We start from the raw sequence: 20,565 nt of genomic DNA, 5'->3' as shown, positions 1-20,565 counted from the left end.
ACACAACTTGTTATTTAAGGCATTTTCACATATAAATATTAGACCATTAGTAGATTAAGTTTTCCAGCAGTGCAGGTGGAATTTCACACTTGCAGCCCATTGCAACAACAGACTTTCTTAGCATGTCGACACCCGTAACGTATGGCCACTTCTTGATAATTATTTGTAAATAAAACTGCCTGCATGAAAAGGGTCTTATAGGCACGTATGTTGCCTTCCTAACTAATATAACTAAATGCTACTAATCACTAGGCCCTTATAACATTACATTAACTTGCTGACTTAATATTAGGTTGCTGACTTTGCATTCGTGCATATTGACTACACCAGACAAATGATCTACAGCTATAGCAAACCAATGTTTGAGTTTACCTTACTTCTATAATTAAAAAAGAAGTTTTCAACAAAAAACTTCCACCTGTTTACTTTCATTTTCACTAATCTTTATATATTATCTTAACTAAGTTTAGGTAAATTCATAAAAAGTATTGGAAACTCCAGTATTGGTGAAGAGCAGATGTTGTGATACATTACTTTAGTGACAACATCTGGGTCCTATCTCTTTTGCGAAAAAGGTTTATTCATGTGCATTGATGTCTCAGAATTCAACATAAGATTGTAACCAACAGCATCATAAAACCACATATTATTGGAAATGATTTTTAAGTGACAGAAGTGAACCTTTTAAATTAGTAATAGGAATCCTTCAGAGAAAGGGTCAATTACACAATTTTTTTAAAGCTTTACATATGTTTCATTGTTATACAGGCAATCTAGAATTAAGACGCCTGAATTATTATTCTTGAAAATTAGGTGTTATCTTTTATATGTAATTTTAAGTTTAGGTAAGGAGTATTGAAGTTGCAGTGGGTTAATAAATAAGATGATGTTTGTTATGCCACAAATATACACATGCACACCAATAACTTTCTAGTAGGTAGGTATCCTTAGAAATCTCTGTAGCACTGACACTAAACTACATTATCTAGGACGGGACTAAAAGAATATAAAAAAGTAATAAACATGTAATTTCAATAAAACAAAATGTGAAACAATACCCAAAACAGATATAAAAAATCAAAAATAGTTGAAGCTCATGTAAAAGATTAGAGATATTTTCCGCAGTATTTTTGTTTCTTGAATAACTGTTCCAAACGCAGTAATTCACACATTTTTACATTTTGTAAAGTAAAATCCTCTCTTTTCATAATCTGATTTTGTGAATTGATTTGCCTATCTACAAACTGACAATTCATTTACAGCTGTGTTTGTCAGTGTAAAACATTGTTTTTTAAAAGAATTAAGCTATGAAATGAAAAACAAAAGGGATGAAGTTTTTTCTTTCCAAAAATAACCATGCTATGTTTACATTACCAAGCAGATGTGACTCAAATCTGATTTATTTACCTTAATGTGGCACAAATCTGGTTTTTTTTTTAAATAAGATTTGTGTCACCTTCATACTTGTTTCTAGATAAGATACGTATCTGATTCATGTCCATGCAATATGAATGAGAAAGGTCAGATTGGAATTCACATGGATTTTTGCCCATACGCATGGGTTGAGCACTACCATTATAAGCCACAACCAGCGGGGCATCAAAACCACAATGGAGGAGAGATACAGCTGTGACAACAGTCATAGTCCCACCATTGCTTGTACCCATATATCTTTTGCTTTATCAGTGCCAGCGATAGGCACAACCTAAGCATGCCGAGCTAACGAACTGTTTGCTATCCTCCAGAGCAAAATGTGATAAATGCACTAGCTATTAGCACATTCATTTTGTCGGTTTTGATACCATAAGTCATCTCATGAAGATTTTTGTTGTTGGAGCTGCAGATGACTCTTGTACAAATATATCAATGTGCTCATGCATGCCGTTTCAGAAGACAGATGCGTTCATGTTACAGTTATACACAGGTAGTTATGAATGTGAATCATCTAGACAGACAAATCCGATCTGAGCAAAAAATCATAATTAAGCAATGAGGCTTGTAATGTGAACATAGCCTAAGGGCCGGTTTATACTTCATGCTCAGAACGCATATGCACACACATCATGGCTGCCACGTGTTCCCAGCATTCATTTGACGCATCCTCTGAGCACGTCCTCAGAAATTAAAGCAATGTGTGTATGAATTGCAGTACCAGCAAAAAGTCTGGAGGCACAGTGTGATCAAGTTGGAACGTGACATCCGAGTCTCTGTTTACTATGTACGTGTGACAGAAAGCCGCTTTGTGGAACCTACACGATCGATGTGCATGATTCGATGTTTGACAAATGGTTCAATGTGGTGAAGCAAAGTGCTGACATACAAATCCATTCGTGTTGCTTTTATATTCAGGTGTTGCATATACCCAACGTAATGACATGATACATTGTAAAAGTCTCACAATCTTCTTTTTTTTTTACACCTTCACAACAGAATCAGAATGTACAACAGCTTATTTGAACCACAGAGAAAAATAAGTTAAGGGCACAGTGAAAATGTCTATTTTGTGATTAAAGTGGAAGTTAATCTCGTAGTTTATTTTATCATTGAAGTAGACCGTCTTAAACATCATTTTAAAACCAACCCAGCTGTGCTTCTGGGGCTTCACATTTAGAATCCTTACATTTATACTTGATATCACTTTCATGATGAAATGCATTACAATATGTATATTACATTTTTCAGATAAATCGTTAAATTCATTTAAATAATAAGTACTGTTAATTACATGTGTTGGGGCAGCACATTGGCAGAGTGGTAGCACTGCTGCCCCGCAGTAGGGAGTCATGTCCCTGGTGTTCCCTGCCTGGTGTTTGTACATTTTCGTGGTGGGTTTCCTCAGTGTGCTGTGGTTTCCTTCCAAACACATGAAGGTTTGGGGAATTTGGTGATGCTAAAATGACTTTAGTGTGAGTGCTTATATTCACCTTGCAATGAACTGATGCCCTGTCCAGGGATTGTTTCTGCTTCATGCCCAATACTAGCTGGAATGAGAGCATCCCTGGATTAATGTATGTAATCATTTAACATCCATCCTTTTTAGAGATTTTGTGTCCTCAGAATTTAATGGATGTTTCAGGCAATTTACAACACAACGAAGTTGAACCTTTTCTCACTGTGATGATGTCTCGCACTGGCACCTGGTGGAATCTTCCAGATTTACGTAAAGTATGTGCGCAAGTATAAACAGTACAACACTTGCATAGCAGTAACATCCACAGGTACATGCGTCGCGTTGCGTGAAGTGTAACCCCGGCCTAATACTTCATCAGAAATGGACATTAATTTCGTAATATTATTATACAGTATATAACTATTTAATAGAATTTCAGATAATTTTATACTTGTATAATTACACTAAGAATTTTTTCTTTACATTTTTTTCTTAAATGCTATAAAATCAAAAACATCTTTTATATCATCCTAGCTGCCTTTACATTAACCACAGTAAACATCAATATTAGCTGTTGTTGTGTTTTAACAAAATGTGTTAAATTCTTGTATTTTTAGTTATAGTGTTGTAGGAAAATTAAGAGATCTAACATAGTTAATCAATTATAAGTTTGCTTTTGGCAATGACGATAATTAATTAATTAATAATCCTATTTTATTTACTTTACCTTTTTCTGTTGTCTAGCCATTAGACTTGGGAAATGACGCATAATCATTTTAAGAAGCCGAATAATACAGTTTATTGATAAACAAGGAATATAGCAATTTGATAAGTGCATATATGAATTGACAGCAAGACAAGGCAGACAAATATATAACACAGAAGAGGATGGCTGTTTACTAGCTATTTAGAGCTCTGATTTATTTTGGTACAGACAGTTTTACGATACCAAGTCTTTTAAGGATTTTGTGTTGAGTTGTTGCTTTGGGTTCAAGTGGAGGATTCTTCTTATGTTGGAGTGCACTCTTTTTTTTTTGTGATCTGGGACCTCATGTATAATGCTGTGCATAGAATTCACACTAAAACATGGTGTAAATATATGTGCGCACAAAAAAATTCAGATGCATAAAACTGGGTAAGCAAAGTTCCATGCACTTTCCATTTATAAATCCCAACCAATGTGAATTTTAATGCACATGCACGTGCCTACAACCCCACCCCGACACCTCCTCAAATTCTGCATATTTGAATATGCAAATCAATTTAAATAGCCCCTTCAATACAGTATTTTGTTAAAAGACAATAGCAAACGCGTGTGGAAAAAAGAAGAATTTTAGCAAATGTGAAGTGAAGGTAAGGAAAGGCGTACTATTTGTTGGCTTAAGCAGTGGTTTAAGCAACAAAGGGAAATTGATAGAGTAATACAGCACGGTGGTGACACTCAAGTTCAAGTTTAGAAAGTCACACAGTGCTTGAAATAAAAAAAGAAGTGGTCAGATATCAAAACTGGTGTGAAAGGTGCCAAGGATGTGACTCCCGGCAGTTATGGTGCTGCTGTGCCCAGCTGCACACACACCTTTGCCTCAGAAACTGCTCTCCTACCATCTGGCCGTGTGCTGATGGACGCTGTTCTGGGATCACAAAATGTAATAATGGATGCTGTAAGAGATGTGACCAAAGAACTAAGGAATATAAGGGCTGTATTATGCAATATTGACCACAAATGAAGTTAATTGGTTAAAAAATAAATGGTGCATCTAATTACCTGTTTTTTGCATTCTGCTAATTACTTTCAAATGAAGTTGTATTGCTGTCCGATATGGCTGATCATTTGGTGTGTCAGGGTCAGGCTTATCTCTTCAGGTACACTCAAGTCATGATTGTGTGCCGCATTTTGCAGCACTCTTAACTGCTTACAGAATGCGACACACTTTCTGTGGATTATAGAACAGCACAATAATAGAGTGGAAATGCTTTCCATTTACACAAGCAAATTAATATGCTAAAGGTGCCTTTATAAGTATAGAGTCAGTGCCAAATGCCACAATGGATATATTCTGTGCTCTTCACATGGCTCTTTGAGGTGATTCGCTATCCTTTAAAGGACTGCTTGCCTTTTGCCATGCTAGTTGGAAAAAGAACCTGCGACTATGCAATGTGCATGCAGTTGACCACTCCGATTACATTTTCAAAAACGGATGTTGTGCTTTGATGTTTGCCAGCTCAACTAGAGTGTAAGGAAATCTTATATATCTGGATGAAAAGCTGTTAATAACATCCTATAAAGCTGGCATGGTATGACTCAGTGATGATTGTGAAGTATGAGATCAGTCAGCAAGCTCACTTTGAAAAGCTCATGTGGCTAAAAATGCGAGGGTGAACAGAGCTTACAAAGGAGCAGGTAGAGCTCAATTCCTCAAAGTCAGCCTTTGTAAAGCCAGCGTTAGGTCAGCACACAACTCCAAGAGTATAGCTCTTAGAAATTGAAGTCAACTTAGAAGCTAGTCGTCATCATCTATAAATATATTTCTCTTCAAATTCTTTCATTTGCGATGTCTTTTAATATTCTAGTTACAGTTTTTGCTGAGAAATGTTAAATGTTATCCTGCCTGCACTGAATCCCATATTGCCCAGTAATTACATGACAAAGGAAATCAAATGGTATTTACTTTCATTCAAATATTTGCAGTAGAAAACTCAATGCCTACTTGTTGAATTAGAATTTACTCTGTTTAATCCTGAGACTCTGGATATTTGCCTCAACATTTATACTTTACTTATGTACGTAGCATCTCATATTATTTTGAGAATGGATAAGAAAACACATTGATATTTGTACTGAGTATTTGATTTACTTACTTTACATACTTTGATTTACATACTGTATTTGCAAAAATCATCATGATCTGCAAAACAATGCATAAGTAATTTTGTCTTACTCCATTACAGAACCCCAAATCAAGAACTGCATTAAGAAGCATATTAGGTATAGTTAATTTATAAGGAGGAGAATCTTCAGAGGCATTTCTTTAAAAGTGTGGGACTTCACAGAAGGACCGAAGAACGGGATTCTGTTCCAACAGCAACTCTATTATCAATTATTATTGCTCAAAAATAATTACCTTTACATATGTTTGCTTGGTAGATGCTACTTATAAAAGAGATAAACACATTTGAGTAAGATTAGGCTGGGGCCTGTTTGTTCAGCAAGTGTAGTAGGACAGATAACAAAAATGTGATTGCCACAAGTTAAAAACTAATAAATATACAATCATGGATTACAATCAATAAAGCAATTACTTAGTCTAACAACAAATTAGAAAATTACTAATTTATATTAAAATTTTAGACTTAAAACAGTAAAATCCATGCAAACCCTTAGCTAGGAATGCCAGAATGCCTGTTTGTGATCTGATTACATTGTTCTAGGGAAGAATTTGGTGGAGGAGTTGTGCTTCTGTGTTGATTGTTCATTCAGGTAGGGGTATGACATTTTCAAAATTTCATTTTTTTTTAATTAGTGCCATTACGATCAGCATTTCTGACAGAACATTTATGGACTTTGACTTTATGATTGGATGTTCTGCTCCTTAATTATTGAGGCTACAAAACAATCTTCCAAGTTAAGCTTGCTGTTTTACAAGTTAGTTACAGAGTATTGGTTGCTCCAGTAACTGAGCTGTCCTGAGCAAGTCCTGAGCTCATTCTAAAAAGCAGGATTATCAAGTTATCCGTATCTTTTGCTCACAGATCACATCATTCTGGCCTTATCTATTCCAGAAAGACACATTTTGATTAATCTGGGTTTTCTGGAATGGAATTAGCCTGATTTCTGTGAATTCTGAATTACTTTAACAAGATTTTGCATTAATCCTGTATGCATGGAGTGGAACAGCAGATGTATATGTTGTCCAGCGTAAGTTGGAGTGTAAGAAAAGAGAGCTGTTTCTATAGCAGAAATTAGAACAGAATGAGTTCAGACCTTTTCATTGTGTCCTGAAATTAAAATTGATTCTACTTGTCTTAGTGTGGACAATTAATGAGATTGGTCTTAGTACAATAGCTTATATTTTTAATTAGTAAAAGAAAATAAAGAAGAATATGCATTTGTTACTTAGTAAACAATAAGCTTATTAGCTTAAAGGTCAAGTGTGTGTATTTTATATGTAATCGTGTTAAGCATGTTAACCTTTTAGTTACCCACAGGTGGTTTTGCGGTCGACCTCTGACTTTAGCATGACTTTAGCACTTTGTATGAGAGGGGTGAGTGGGGAAGTCCCAATCGGTGGATCAAGCATGTTTATCATATTATGGAGGATTCCCTCCCGATCACAAAAGTGTCAAAGCATTAGACAAGTCAAGTGTGATCATCAGTGTTTTTCTTACTTGGTGAATTAAGAATGATTGTCAGAGCGGGATTTGGGAAGATCCTCCTGGATCAGCCACCATCCACTTGCAAAGCTTTCACTGTGAATTGACTGCAGTCATTGGGACTGTGAATGGAGTTTCATCCAGGATTGGCAGCAATCCACCTGTAATGCTGCCTCTGTGACTCCAGTGTGACATTATGGTGCCCTTAAATGTGGGGTCAGGGGGTATGTATAAAAAGTGTAATTTCTACATGATGTGAATAAAATGTATGCAAATACCCTTAAATTAAAGTCTACAACGTGCACTTTAATCATGTCTGAGTTGTGGAGCAGAGGGATAAATCAAGGAAAAATTTTTCTTTGTCCCAGACATGGTGGAGGGCCCTGTATGTGCAAAAATTACGTTTGCATTAGCATATTCATTAGAAATATTTCATCACGAGTATTTGACACAAATTTGTATATCTTTAAAATGAAATATTTCATGTTTTTGTTATATTTTTCTTAGTCATTCTTATTACAGATTCTAATTTTGTTTTATGTTAGACTGCATGGCCAAACAGTAAATTTGCTTTTAAGATTTTTAATGTATTATTAGGGATGCTTTTGATTTGATTTCTATGCTTAGATATCATGCCACATTGCATTATGTTATGTTATGTACTATGTGGATTTGCTTTTTGTTCCATTGTGTTTTGTAAGAGAACTGTGAATATAAGACAATACTATATTCTCAGGATCTTGAAATATTTAACCTGTCACACAGTCATGTAGTGGTCTGAAGCAGTATCTGTAAACATTGATGAACGAAGCTGTCTAACAGCATTATGTGTTGTTACGTGGCCAAGGAAGTTTAACTTTTTCAAATCAGTAGTTGAACAAGAAGAAAATCAAGAATGAGTGTAGAAATGAAAATGATGTGGAAAAGCCAAGATTGTTGGATGGGCCTATACTTTTGAATTAAAGAAAGAACTAACATATACTTTTACAGTAAGAAAACACTAATCAACAGAATTAAGAAGGCATGCAGTGCTCAGGTTATAGGCTTTTAACCGGCATTATATACTTATACTGATAAGTCCTTACAATTGCTGGCTAACCAATACAGAGTCATGGCCCTGTTAATGAAGGGGCTGCCTCTAACAGTACTTTAATCTACATATAGTTTTTATGATTTTGGCATCCCATGATCGTAATTGTGTACACTGTGATGTAAACATTATATTTAAATAAAGGGAACCAGAGCCATTTACTGCTTTAAATGTTATAGGAAAGATTTTAAAGCAAGCCTTTATATTTACTTGAAGCCAATGTAAAGGCTTAAAAAAAGTGTTATGTAGCTGTACCTCCTACTCTTAGTTCTATTAATATAAATCCTTATATATTCAGAAAAATTAAGAATGCCTATACCTTGCGATAGGAATATGTGCTTGGCAGATTTAGCATTAATAATTCTCAAAGGAAAGGGAGAAGAAGCCATTGACAGCTTTGTTTGTAAGTCTGAGGATTTTGAAACATACCTTAAATATGAGGATTAGTTTGGTACTCTGGTACCCTTCACCTCCATTTTAAAATGTAACAGTGGACTACATATATTTTTAAATTTATAAAATATACTTCACTTTACAGCACAGTTTCGTGTGGCAAACTAATCCATACCATAACTGTGAAAAAATAACTTGAAAAATACCAGTCTCATCCATTAATTGAAATAAACGCTTTTTGTAGGGAAGCTTTATTTTAATCAATTATAGTTAGGGAAGCTTTATTTTAATCAATTATAGTATAACCCATTTTTAATTTCTGTGTAATTCAGTCTAGAATGGTATAGAGCTGGTGTTTAATTCAACAACACAAAGAGTACAACATGAGACACCCCAGTTTGCTACAGGGAACACAAAATAAACCTTGGAACATGCTGCTCACATTAACAGAGCTTAAAGATGGCAGTCAGTCTGACAGAATATATTTGGACTGTACATGGAAACTTACATGGGTTCAAGAAGAACTTCAAAACTGCATATCAGATAGATATCTCCTGAGTTGGTGTCTAATTGTTATGCTATCTTCAAGCATTATATCATGCTTTTAAATTTATATCTTATTGTACAGTATTTTTGTCTTCTGTGTTAAATGTAATATTACAGCATGGCGAAAAATTCCTATTATTTAGTGCATGTGTGCACTTAGATTTGTATACTTATATACTGCACATATTTGTTTCTTTTGAACAGTTTCTTATGTAAATACTGAACTCATTTTTGAAAGAATTACTTGGTACACTAATAGAATGTCAATTCTGTTCAGATCTCAGAATGTGGTATTGAAGGAGATCATGCTTGGCATATTCTGTATGCTTTATATGCTTATCACTGAGTTGAATAAATAACATGAGCTTAAAAAGAACCTGTTTTTTAAATTGCAAGCATTGCATCTGATTATACTGTATCTTCCCCTAGATGCTACTTTCTGAGAATATGTTTGTGTATTTATTCATAGTTTTTTTTTTTTTAAATTCAATTATTTATTGTTTGTTTTTTGCAAACTCTAAATGCTTACTAAAGGAGCACGTAATCTGTGACTCACAACTTTATTTACAGTCCTTTCAAAATGGAATTTCACCTCGAATGTTTAAGGCACTGACAAGTAAAGGTCACTCTGAATTTGCATCCAGTAGACAACAAGATGCACAAGAATTTTTTCTTCACTTGATAAACCAAATTGAGGTAAGTTTGGCTTCCACACCACGCTTCTACACCATAATCTAAAAAGTTATTTAAATATTTATAGAGCCATTATTGTCAAATGTTAAGGGTACAATGAAATTCTTTGTTTCATATGCAACATGTCACCTCACTATGGTGCCATGCAAATTTGTTAATCATTATTTGTACTCAATAACCTGCTTAATAATGCATGTTGATTTCAAGTTGTCAGGGTGTTGTCTTTGCAGAGTGAAATCATAGCATGGTTTGTGTGGAGTTTGTGTATTTTCTCCATACCTTTTTTTTCTGTACAGAGACTGCAGTTTTCCTCACAGAACTCATAAAGTTGTACATATAAAATTGGAAACTCTAAAACGGCAACATAAATGACACCAAATTTATATAATATGGTGGTGTTGTGAGTGGACCCTGTGATATACTGGCGCCCAGTCCAGGGACCTTTTCTCAGTTCTACCCAGTACTCCTGGGATAGGCTCCAGCCCCTGTGATCCATAACTGGAATGAGCAAGTTTCAGAATAAATAAATAAATAAATGTAATTTGTGAGTGTGTCTTGTGATATACAAGGGCTCCTTCCAAGGTTGATGACTATAAATTGAATTAAGTGAGTTTAAGAATAGTATGGTTCTTTATGCATGTTTATGTGTATAATGAAAGAATAAGATAAGATTGTAGATTAGCTTGTAAAAGATTTATTCACCTTGCAGTGTATCTAGGTTAACAATTTAGACCTTTTTCTGTTACCATTATACAAAACTGATATTATTTAAATATGACTTCAGGCTGTACATATTATACTGTATGTGGCCATGTATTGAAAAAAGTTCTTTGGTTGCATTTGCTATCTGTGGAACACTTTATAGAACCATATTATGAAACCATAGATGTGGTAGGGACCTCTGCTAATAAAACAGCTTCTCATTTCAAAATTGTACACTGTTATTGATTGAATTATGTTATATGAGGCAAATATTAGTCTTACTTATTGGGAAAGTATTTGGTACAAGAGCGCAGGGGTGGGGGTAGGGTCACTTGTTAAAATTAATAATAATAGTAATAAAGGTGTGGTTGTTGCACAATTAATATACACAGGAGAGAATGCAGCAAACAAAGAAAACAATAAACAAAGCAAACCTTACTGAGTGTATGGACCCGTCTACAAAAGTTTATTTTTCAGTCTGTCCGGTCAAGTGAGTTGCCCATTAACCGATCACAAAGTACAATGCCAATTACTTCATAACTTACGGCCAATTTATTTGTATTATTACATATAAAAGACACAAGCTGTTTTCTACTGCTTTATCACATTATGAAGCCAACAGATAAAGATGTAATGTGCTTTGTAATTACACTAGTTCACCCAGAAGCAGCACAGTGGCATAGAGAGATCTTTTGGCGGACAGGGGCTCTTTCTTTGAAGAAGGGGCACTTTACAGGGAAGAATTAGTTACATTATATTAAATGTTCAAGGAAATACATGATTGTAGAGGGCTGGAGAAAGGGATTCACTTGATTCACAAGAAATATGTTCAAGCGATGAGAACAAACAGAACACAACAGGTTTGCAGTGTTCTGGTTTGATTATTACAGTATTTATTAGGCATTGAATGTAATTTAATTCCAAATGCTTTGTTTTAAACTTTCATATTTTTAATGTATATTTCATATATTGCACTCTGCTAAGACAATGCTAGAGTCCCTACTAATGGTATTACATTCATATACATGTTCAGACCTGATTAATTCAATTTGGGTGCATGGAAGGACCAGTCCTGGGTATAACGATGGAATTAGCTTTTGATGGGGCATTAGTCCTATAGCTCTGCACGAATAAAAATACCCACACCGAGGTCATTAAACTATTCTTCAATGAAAATGAGAGATGATTAGGAAACCCCATATAGACTTGAAAAAAATGTGTGAACTCCACACAAACAATGTCCAGGTGCAAACATCAAACCCGACACACTGAATTTATGAAATAGGTGCACTACCAACTTTAGTCTTCATTTATTATTTTTTAATATTTACTCAGCTAAATCCTTTAACTTAGGCAACTTGAAAAAAATACACATGCAGTAGCACTTAATTGTGCACATATGAAATTGGCCTTGTACATATTAGATACAGTTAGATTAAAAAAAGTATTAAGTATTCTATTCCATTTAGTTCCATATGAATGTTTCTAGCTGTTCATACACACACGCACACACACACACACATATATATATATATATATATTTTTTTTTTTTATTGGAGGAAATTAACATTCCATACAATCAAGTCGAACTTGACAAAACAGAATTCATCCCCCACATGAAAGAAAGAAGAGAGCTAACTACAGGGGCATAAATTAAACAAAGAAAAAAAACGGAAGGGAAAATGGCCTTTTCTCCAATATAAGTGCTATTTTAAAATTTTATTAATTATATAAATATTAACATATTTTTAAAAAGTTTTCACCAGATCCTCTAAGCGAGAACCTGATTTTTTCAAATTTCAAATTGTACAGAACATTAGTTATCCACTGACTAATAAAATGTAGGTTGGGATTCTTCCAGTTAGGCAGGATAAGTCTATATGCTAATAGTGTGGTATAGGCATAGTGAAATTGTCTTTCTCCCCTTTAAGCCCATCTGGGAGTACACCAAACACAGCTGTTAATGGGTTAGGAGTGATTGTTAAACCAAGGCTGTCTGATAGGTATTCAAAGATTTTTGTTTAAAATAATGTTAATTTGGTGCACTCCCAAAACATGTGGCCCAGTGACAATGGAGCCAGATTGCAACATTCACAGTTTGGATCTTGCCATGGATACATTTTGGAAAATTTTAAACAAGGTAGATGCAATCAATTAAATATTTTAACGTGAATGATTGAAATATTTTGCACATAAGGAACTAGAGTGGCATGGCCACTTTCCACTCCTTCTCTGAGATAGTAGGTGAAAGGTCTTTTCTCCACCATACCGTAGGACAGGGTTATTCAATTACGGTTTTAGTTCGGCCAGGTTTTCAAACCAAGAAATTTAGCTGGGCCAAACATTTTCATTAGCCGGTAAGCATTAGGTAGTGACAAATTATAAATCAACCCAAATGAATGTATTTAAAAACAAGTAATGTTTATTAATTTTTTTCATTTTACATTTGGTCACATCTGGCACAGGCACATCAAAAATGTTAAGAAAAAATATAAAGAACAACAAAACAAGCTGTAAGTGAACAGAATCTGAGATACTAGCAATACTTTTTTTCCACTTTTGAAATAAAAAAATAAACATTTTGCTCACATCTGACCCATGCACATCTCAAAGTGTATAAAATTAAAAAGGGCACAGTATTCACAATAAAATTTGTTTCCCAGCACCAAGCGTGGAAAATAAATGAGCATTTATGTGACTCAGGGATGTTCAAGAGGGAGCCCATACTGATACATATGTTAACGGCACATCCGCTCAACAATAAAAAAAAAGGTCTTTTGCTTTCATTACAATATAATTAGTTTAACATTTCAATGATTTCATTTGCAACTGGCAAACTAAGTATAAATGATAATCACCAAAGCCTATTGTTCATTGCATTTGAGACCATTTTAGTTGCAGTCTGGAGCCCTGACAGGAGCACGGGCTGGGCCACTTGGAGGTTGCTTCTGGGCCGCATGTGACCCATGGGCCACCATTTGAATGGGCCTGCTGTAGTGTCTTTAAAAGGGAGAGACTTTAAGATGTTTTTATATGTTGTTGAGATGCTGTCTGAATCTTCAAGACTGCTCAGTTTTTCTTTGAATAGAAATGGGTTGTGGACAATTGGTTGGGTTCTTTTTAGCAAAATTTCTGATTTGAAAATGAGTAACAATTTGTGATGCTGGGAAGTTACATTTGGAGCGTAATTGTTCATAAGATGCAAAACCATTATCTACATACAGTTCTCCAAGTGTTTTAATCCCGAACGTTTTCCAAAGATTAAATACTGTGTAGGTTTGAGAGGATTGAAAAAGGTGATTATCTTGTAGAGGTGCAACAGAAATAAGCTTCTCTTCCTTGAAGGGCATCCTGCATTGGTTTCATATTCTAAATGATTGATGGACAATTAGATTATTAGTATATTGATGTTAATTAGTATTTAATGGGCCACAAAGCAGAGCATATAAAGAAATACAGTAAAATTGTATTTGTATTGCAGACCAGACTTGTGTATATTCATCAATTTGCATCAAATTCCAGAACTTTGTAGCTTGTATATTTGCTGCCCAAAAGTAAAACTGAAAATAAGGTACTGCCATGCCACCTTCTGATTTAGATCTTTGTAGAGTCGCCTTTTAAATTTGTGGACATCACGATTTCTACATAAACAAGGTTATAAGTGAGACTAATTTCTTAAAGAATGATATGTTAATGTATATAGGGATGTTCTGAAACTGAAAAAGAAGCTTACCTGTATTTGTTTCAATATGTTGCTGGTTGTATTGTGTTTTTATTGTGTTTTATTCTGTTTCATTTTGTTTATGTTTATTTTTATGTTTTGTTTTAAAACACATTGGCTACAGCATTACTGATGTTGTTTTAAATGTGCTCTGTAAATAATATTGACATTGTGTTCATCTTGACAATATTGGTTCTCCCTGCTAATGTGAGATGATGGGTAGACCATCTGTTCTTGCTTGATTTTTTTTCCAAACTTCTATAAACAATGCTAATACAGTGAAGCTAACTTATTTGAACATGTTTTTATACAATTCTACTGGGTAGCCATTAGAGCCTGCTGCTTTCCCACTTTGTAGTGAGTTTATATTATCCTGTAGTTTTGAGAGTATCAGAGGTTTAAAGTGGGGGACCACCACCCTGGTCTGCCAATCCAGAGGCACTGTCCCTGATGTCCATGTGATGTTGCAGAGGCGTGTCAACCAAGACAATTCTACAACATCCAAAGCCTTGTGGAACTTCGGGCGTATCTCATCCACCCCCGGGGCCCTGCCACCTGCCCCATTTTCTTTTAGATCATATTAATGGCTTGGTGTGTGTTTGTGTCATTTACCTGAGAAAGAGATGGCAGTAGGATGCATTATGGGAAGAAGGCAAGCTGGCAAAGGCAGTGTGATGCTCTGGGCAGTGTAGTTATGGGAATCCTTTTTTCCTGGAAGATTCTTGCAGACCATGTACACTCCTTCATGGCAAAAGTATTCCCTAATGGCATTAGCTTCTTTCAGTAGAATAATACATCCTACCAGACTGCAAAGTTTGTTCAAGTACAGTTTGAGGAACATGACAAAGAGTTCAAGGTTTTAGCTTGGCCTCCAAATTCCTAAGATCCCAATCCAATCGAGCATTTGTGGAATGTGCTGGAAAAATAAGTCAATTCCATGGAGGCCCTTCTTTGTAACTTATAGGACTTAAAGGATCTGCTGCTAATGTCTTGGTGCCAAATACCACAGGACATCTTCAGAGGTCTTGTAGAGTCCATGCCTCAAGGAGTGAGAGCTGTTTTGGCAGCACGAGGGAGACCTACACAACATTAGTCAGGCGTTTTTTAATTTTGTGGCTGATCGGTGTACAGTATATCCCGTCTGTATTATAATGGCTAGTCAGTTCATGCGTATTCAGACTAATCAGTAGTATATTCTAGCAATTAAAATCTTTTTGAGTAAATGTTTTCTCAAACCGTAATTAAAACTTTGTTTTGTTTTTTTCTCCTTTGTAAGCTACAGCAACACAGAAGAACGGCTGAAAGCAAACCTAAACACACAAAATCTTTATGGTTATTCAAGCTGCTTTATATTGTGGCATCTGCACTGCTGTTTAAAAGTAATGAGCAAATCATATCCATAGTGTTGTAACTAAGCGTAACTCACCTACATACAAGTAATACAGACAAAATCAGCAGCCCATATGACACTATCAGACACTGTAAGTATGTAAAATTTGTGAGCATATTCAGAATCTCTAGATTTTGTATTAAATAAAGTGGAAATTGTGATCAGCTGTTTACATCATAACATATACACCTGTGAAAAGAAGCAATTCAGCTTCTTAATTCCAATAGTACACATGAGCTTACAGCTTGAATAAAATATAGATGTTTATTTCTAAAATTTTTGTTTCCATTTATTTGTGTTCTGGTGATCTCAAATGTGTCCATAAATACTTTTATATACGTTATACCATATAATGTAAATAGAGGGTATATGGCTTATTTTATCTGATGTGTAAACCAATGTAAGTTAGCTAGATGTTTTATTCAAAAGTTTTATTCAAAACTTTTGATGTAATTATACAGTGACTGTCAACCCACTTCACCTATCAGCGGAAAATGATAGCCTCTGAGAAATTCATTTGTATACAGCAGTTAAAACATATATGCAAATACATATTATTAATTGTGAAGCTTTTTAATTTCATTATAATTTATTTTATATATTTGTTTTCTTGTTTCAGAGGAACAGTGAAGGCACAGAGAACCCTAGTGATGTATTTAGATACCTGGTAGAGGAACGAATTCAGTGCTGTCAGTCAAGGAAGGTCAGATATACACATAGTGTTGACTACCTCATGCAGCTTCCTGTGCCAGTGGAAGCAGCAACAAACAAAGGTAAACATATTTACTTATTAAATGTTGATATTAGTCAGGGAAAAGTCTTTATAAGAGAAACAAAATGTGACTGTGTATGTTAAAAATAATAAATATACAGTATTTATTTAACTTGTATATAAATTATATACGGGCGGCACGGTGGCGCAGTGGTAGCGCTGCTGCCTCGCAGTTAGGAGACCCGGGTTCGCTTCCCGGGTCCTCCCTGCGTGGAGTTTGCATGTTCTCCCCGTGTCTGCGTGGGTTTCCTCCGGGCGCTCCGGTTTCCTCCCACAATCCAAAGACATGCAGGTTAGGTGGATTGGCGATTCTAAATTGCCCCTAGTGTGTGCTTGGTGTGTGGGTGTGTTTGTGTGTGTCCTGCGGTGGGTTGGCACCCTGCCCAGGATTGGTTCCTGCCTTGTGCCCTGTGTTGGCTGGGATTGGCTCCAGCGGACCCCCGTGACCCTGTATTCGGATTCAGCGGGTTAGAAAATGGATGGATGGATGGATAAATTATATACAAATTTACTGAAGTGTTTATGTATTCTCATTTGTCTATTTATTAGAATTTTCAATGAATTATTATAATAAAAGTGTAAACAATGAAAAAAAAAATTTTAATCTGAAATATTATGTTAAACGTTTTCTGAGCTTAATTAAAGGATAGCCAGAAAATACAATTTTATCAACAACTGTTGTGATAAAGCATTTTAAGTCATTAGGTAACATGGACTGTGGATTCTATGAAAAAATAAGAAGTACACATTGATGTTCCTCGCAATGGACAGCCAACAATAACAATCATGCCGGCATTGCTTTAACCCAGCAATGATCTCATCTTAGAAGACCAATGGATCATGATCAGAAACCTTTCAATTAATCTGTGAGTGTCCAAAGGAAGTGTGAAGCATATTAGTCATGCCACATGATTTTGAACTGCGTTTGCAGATTGAGTTCCACAAAGCCCAAGTGTCAGCTGTGCCAAAAATAGTGTGTTCAGATTTGCTGTGGCCTAGTGTGAAAACATTTTGTCGCAAATTTTCAACAGAAAGAATCATGGATCAGTCATTTTTAACCAGAAACCAAAACACATTTAAACACGTGGAATGAAAAGTTTAAGGTTATCCTTTCAGCAGATAAAGTTTTCTTTCTTTCTTTTCTGATTTAGGTAAACATTATGTCCATTATACCATGTAGTCAAAATATTAACTTAAATTTTTACATTAACACTTAAAAAGTTTCAGAACTGTTTAGGGACAGTAAAATGTAAGAAAAATGTTGCTGAAGTCCACCTTTAATAAAACAATGCACAGCTGCCCATAACTAAAGTGGACTAATCATGCCCAATGTTCCTACAGCCCAGATCTTGCTTCATCAGATTTCCACCTATTTGGAGTCATCAAATAAGCCATTCATGGGAAAAGGAGGCAGAGTAAGAGCGAGGTAATTAAAGAAGTGAAGAGGTGCTTTTGGGTGCCGGATTCAGACTGGTACAAGATAGAAAGGCATGATCTTGTTCTTCACTGTTGCTTGGCTGTTTTAACACTAGAATTACCAGCGCCTACGAAAAAACTCATATATCCGTACCACCTCAAATCGCTTCTCACCTCTCCGTCAGTGTCTTTTGTCCTTTAAATGTGTTGATAAGTAGCAAGCAGTCTGCTTTCACAACCCCCACCGGCGCACAGTTTTTTCAGCTCAAGTCTGTTTACCTGTGTGTCAGTTGCTTGGAGTAGTATAGAGTGAGAAGTCAAGCAAAATGACACCTTTTATAAATACTATATCGTTATTTGGAACACATGCATTTCATGTGTGTTCCATGCCTACAACGATCTATGTCAGGGTTGCCCAGACTTTTTCTGCTTGCGAATTACTTTGAAAGTGACCAGGTCAAAATCATTCTGAATACTGATGTTTATAGAATTTATCTGTATATTTAGTTCTTATAGCTCTGATTTTTTGTATTGCCGTTGTAGTGTTCCTGTTTATCACATATTTGCTTCAGTTCTATTTAAATATATTTGTTATGAATTTGTCTTTCACTAGAGGAACTAATCATGTATGAGGTTAAACGACGTGAAGCTGAAGTGAACAAAAGAATGTTTCCTGAGGTGGTGAGAGCTAGGATTCCTTTCAGTGCCTGTTTACAGGCATGGACGGAGCCAGAAAATGTTGATGACTTCTGGAGCAGTGCTCTTCAGGCTAAATCTGCTGGTATCAAGTAAGTAGGAAGTACAGTAGCTAAAATGTTCAAATAAAGGCTTGATCAGTTTTGTAAAGAAAATACCATACATTGCAAATTTAGTTTTACTTAAGCGTATACCTTTTAAGCTAGTATCATTGGTGGCTTTTTGGTAAATAGATTCTTAAGCTTTTTGTAGCACACTAGCCAGTTGTGAACAGTTTCACATTAATATATATTCATGGAGCATACTACCAAAATTGATGGGCTCTATAATGTTTTTATCATTGGAAGCATTAATTTTTTCAACACAGTGAATGTAGAATTGACATAGCATGTAGACTCTCTAGAGGGTGGAGCATGGATAACCAGAAATAGAATGGAAGTTAGTGTACATAAAAAGAAATATCAGGAAACACAAATACAGTATCGTAAATGAAAATAGTTTTATGAATTATATATTGTGATTAAAAAAGCTAATATATACATTATTTGTTATCTTAATTTATGCTTGGGGAGCATAATTGATGTACTTTTGCCTTTTTTCCTTTTATAAAAGAGAAAAAAAATACATCAGTATAACTAATTTACATAAATACATTTAAACATTATGGGAAACAGCCCGGACACAGACAGGCGGACACCAAAGGTTTGCACCCAAACACACGTTTATTCATTATTTACAACACACAACCCAGTACTAATCACAAAACACCCGCAAGTCCAGGCCTTTTCCAATGCCTCTCTTCTCTCTTCCTGACCGCCTCCACTCCTCTCCTCTGAGCTCCGTCCTCTTCCACCCGACTCCAGCCGTCGAATGGAGGGAGGTGTCCCCTTTTATATCCACCTGGACATGCTCCAGGTGCCTCCCGATAACCTTCTGCCGGCCCTCTCAGGTGTAGCGGAAGTGGCGGCGGTGCACCCAGAAGCACTCCGGGTGTCCCTGGTCTTCTTCCCCCCAGCACTTCCGGGTGTGGTGGAAGTGCTGAGGGCCAGGGTTCCTCAGGCATCTGGGTGCCCCCTGGCAGTGAACACAGGCCCCTATAGGGTTGAGCTTCTAAGCTCAATTCCCGTGGTACCCAAAGCCACCAGGGCGGTCGCCCCTTCATGGTGTGGAGGAGACATAATCCCTCCTCTGGTCCTTCTGGGCGTCCTGGCTGGGTACCACCCCCAGCCATTTGCCACAACATTTAATAGTGTAAGGCCTCAATTAGACTTAACCCCATCCTTATGGTTAGGAACTGATTGAACCTTGCCAAGTGGGTTTGTGTGGTTTTAATAGTGGGAAACAGACAACTTGAAGATACAGAAATTGTTTCTTTTAATTCATCCTAACTAGGATAATCCTACTACTATGTGTTAGTGAGTGTGCATGATTGGCCTTCTCCATACAGCATGGTTCTACATCTTTTCCTCAGTCAAACCCTTCAGCACGTCTTTTACTTTATGTATCCAACTCTGCTTTGGCCTTGCTTACTTTTTCTTCCCCTGTACTTCCACTTCCATTCCCATCACTCTTTTATCCACATATTCATTGTCTCTCCTCATCACTTGTACATACCACCTTGACCTAGTTTCCTATACTTTCTTAGATATCTCTCCCACTTTTGTCATACCTCTGATTGTCTAATTTTATATTCTGTGCTTTTTTTGTAATTCTACACCTCCATCTCAACATTCTAATTTCGGCCACATTTAACTTCTGTGCTTCCTTTGCTGCCCATGTCTCAGCTCCATATATCTTTGCTGATCTTACCACTGTCTTAAAAAACTTGCATATAACATTTGCCTTAATTCACCAATCACACAATACTTGTCCCTTCAAACCTGCA

General features: G+C 35.9%; 1 protein-coding gene across 3 annotated transcripts in view; it reads left to right on the top strand.

The window, feature by feature from the left end:
* usp13 (ubiquitin specific peptidase 13) overlaps positions 1 to 20,565 on the top strand; it is a 263,677-nt gene that overhangs the window by 175,076 nt on the left and 68,036 nt on the right. For 2 of the 3 annotated variants that reach the window (XM_039758584.1, XM_039758575.1), the window contains exons 11-13: positions 9,861 to 9,986; positions 16,416 to 16,569; positions 18,598 to 18,772. In XM_039758584.1, coding sequence (XP_039614518.1) covers positions 9,861 to 9,986; positions 16,416 to 16,569; positions 18,598 to 18,772 — 455 coding nt within the window. The remainder of the gene's footprint in view (positions 1 to 9,860; positions 9,987 to 16,415; positions 16,570 to 18,597; positions 18,773 to 20,565) is intronic. The other variant, XM_039758594.1, reaches the window with a different exon arrangement.

The sequence above is a fragment of the Polypterus senegalus genome, chromosome 1 (assembly GCF_016835505.1).
Source record: "Polypterus senegalus isolate Bchr_013 chromosome 1, ASM1683550v1, whole genome shotgun sequence".
NCBI classification, from domain to species: Eukaryota; Metazoa; Chordata; class Cladistia; order Polypteriformes; family Polypteridae; genus Polypterus; species Polypterus senegalus.
This window is presented reverse-complemented; position numbering and strand designations above follow the sequence as displayed.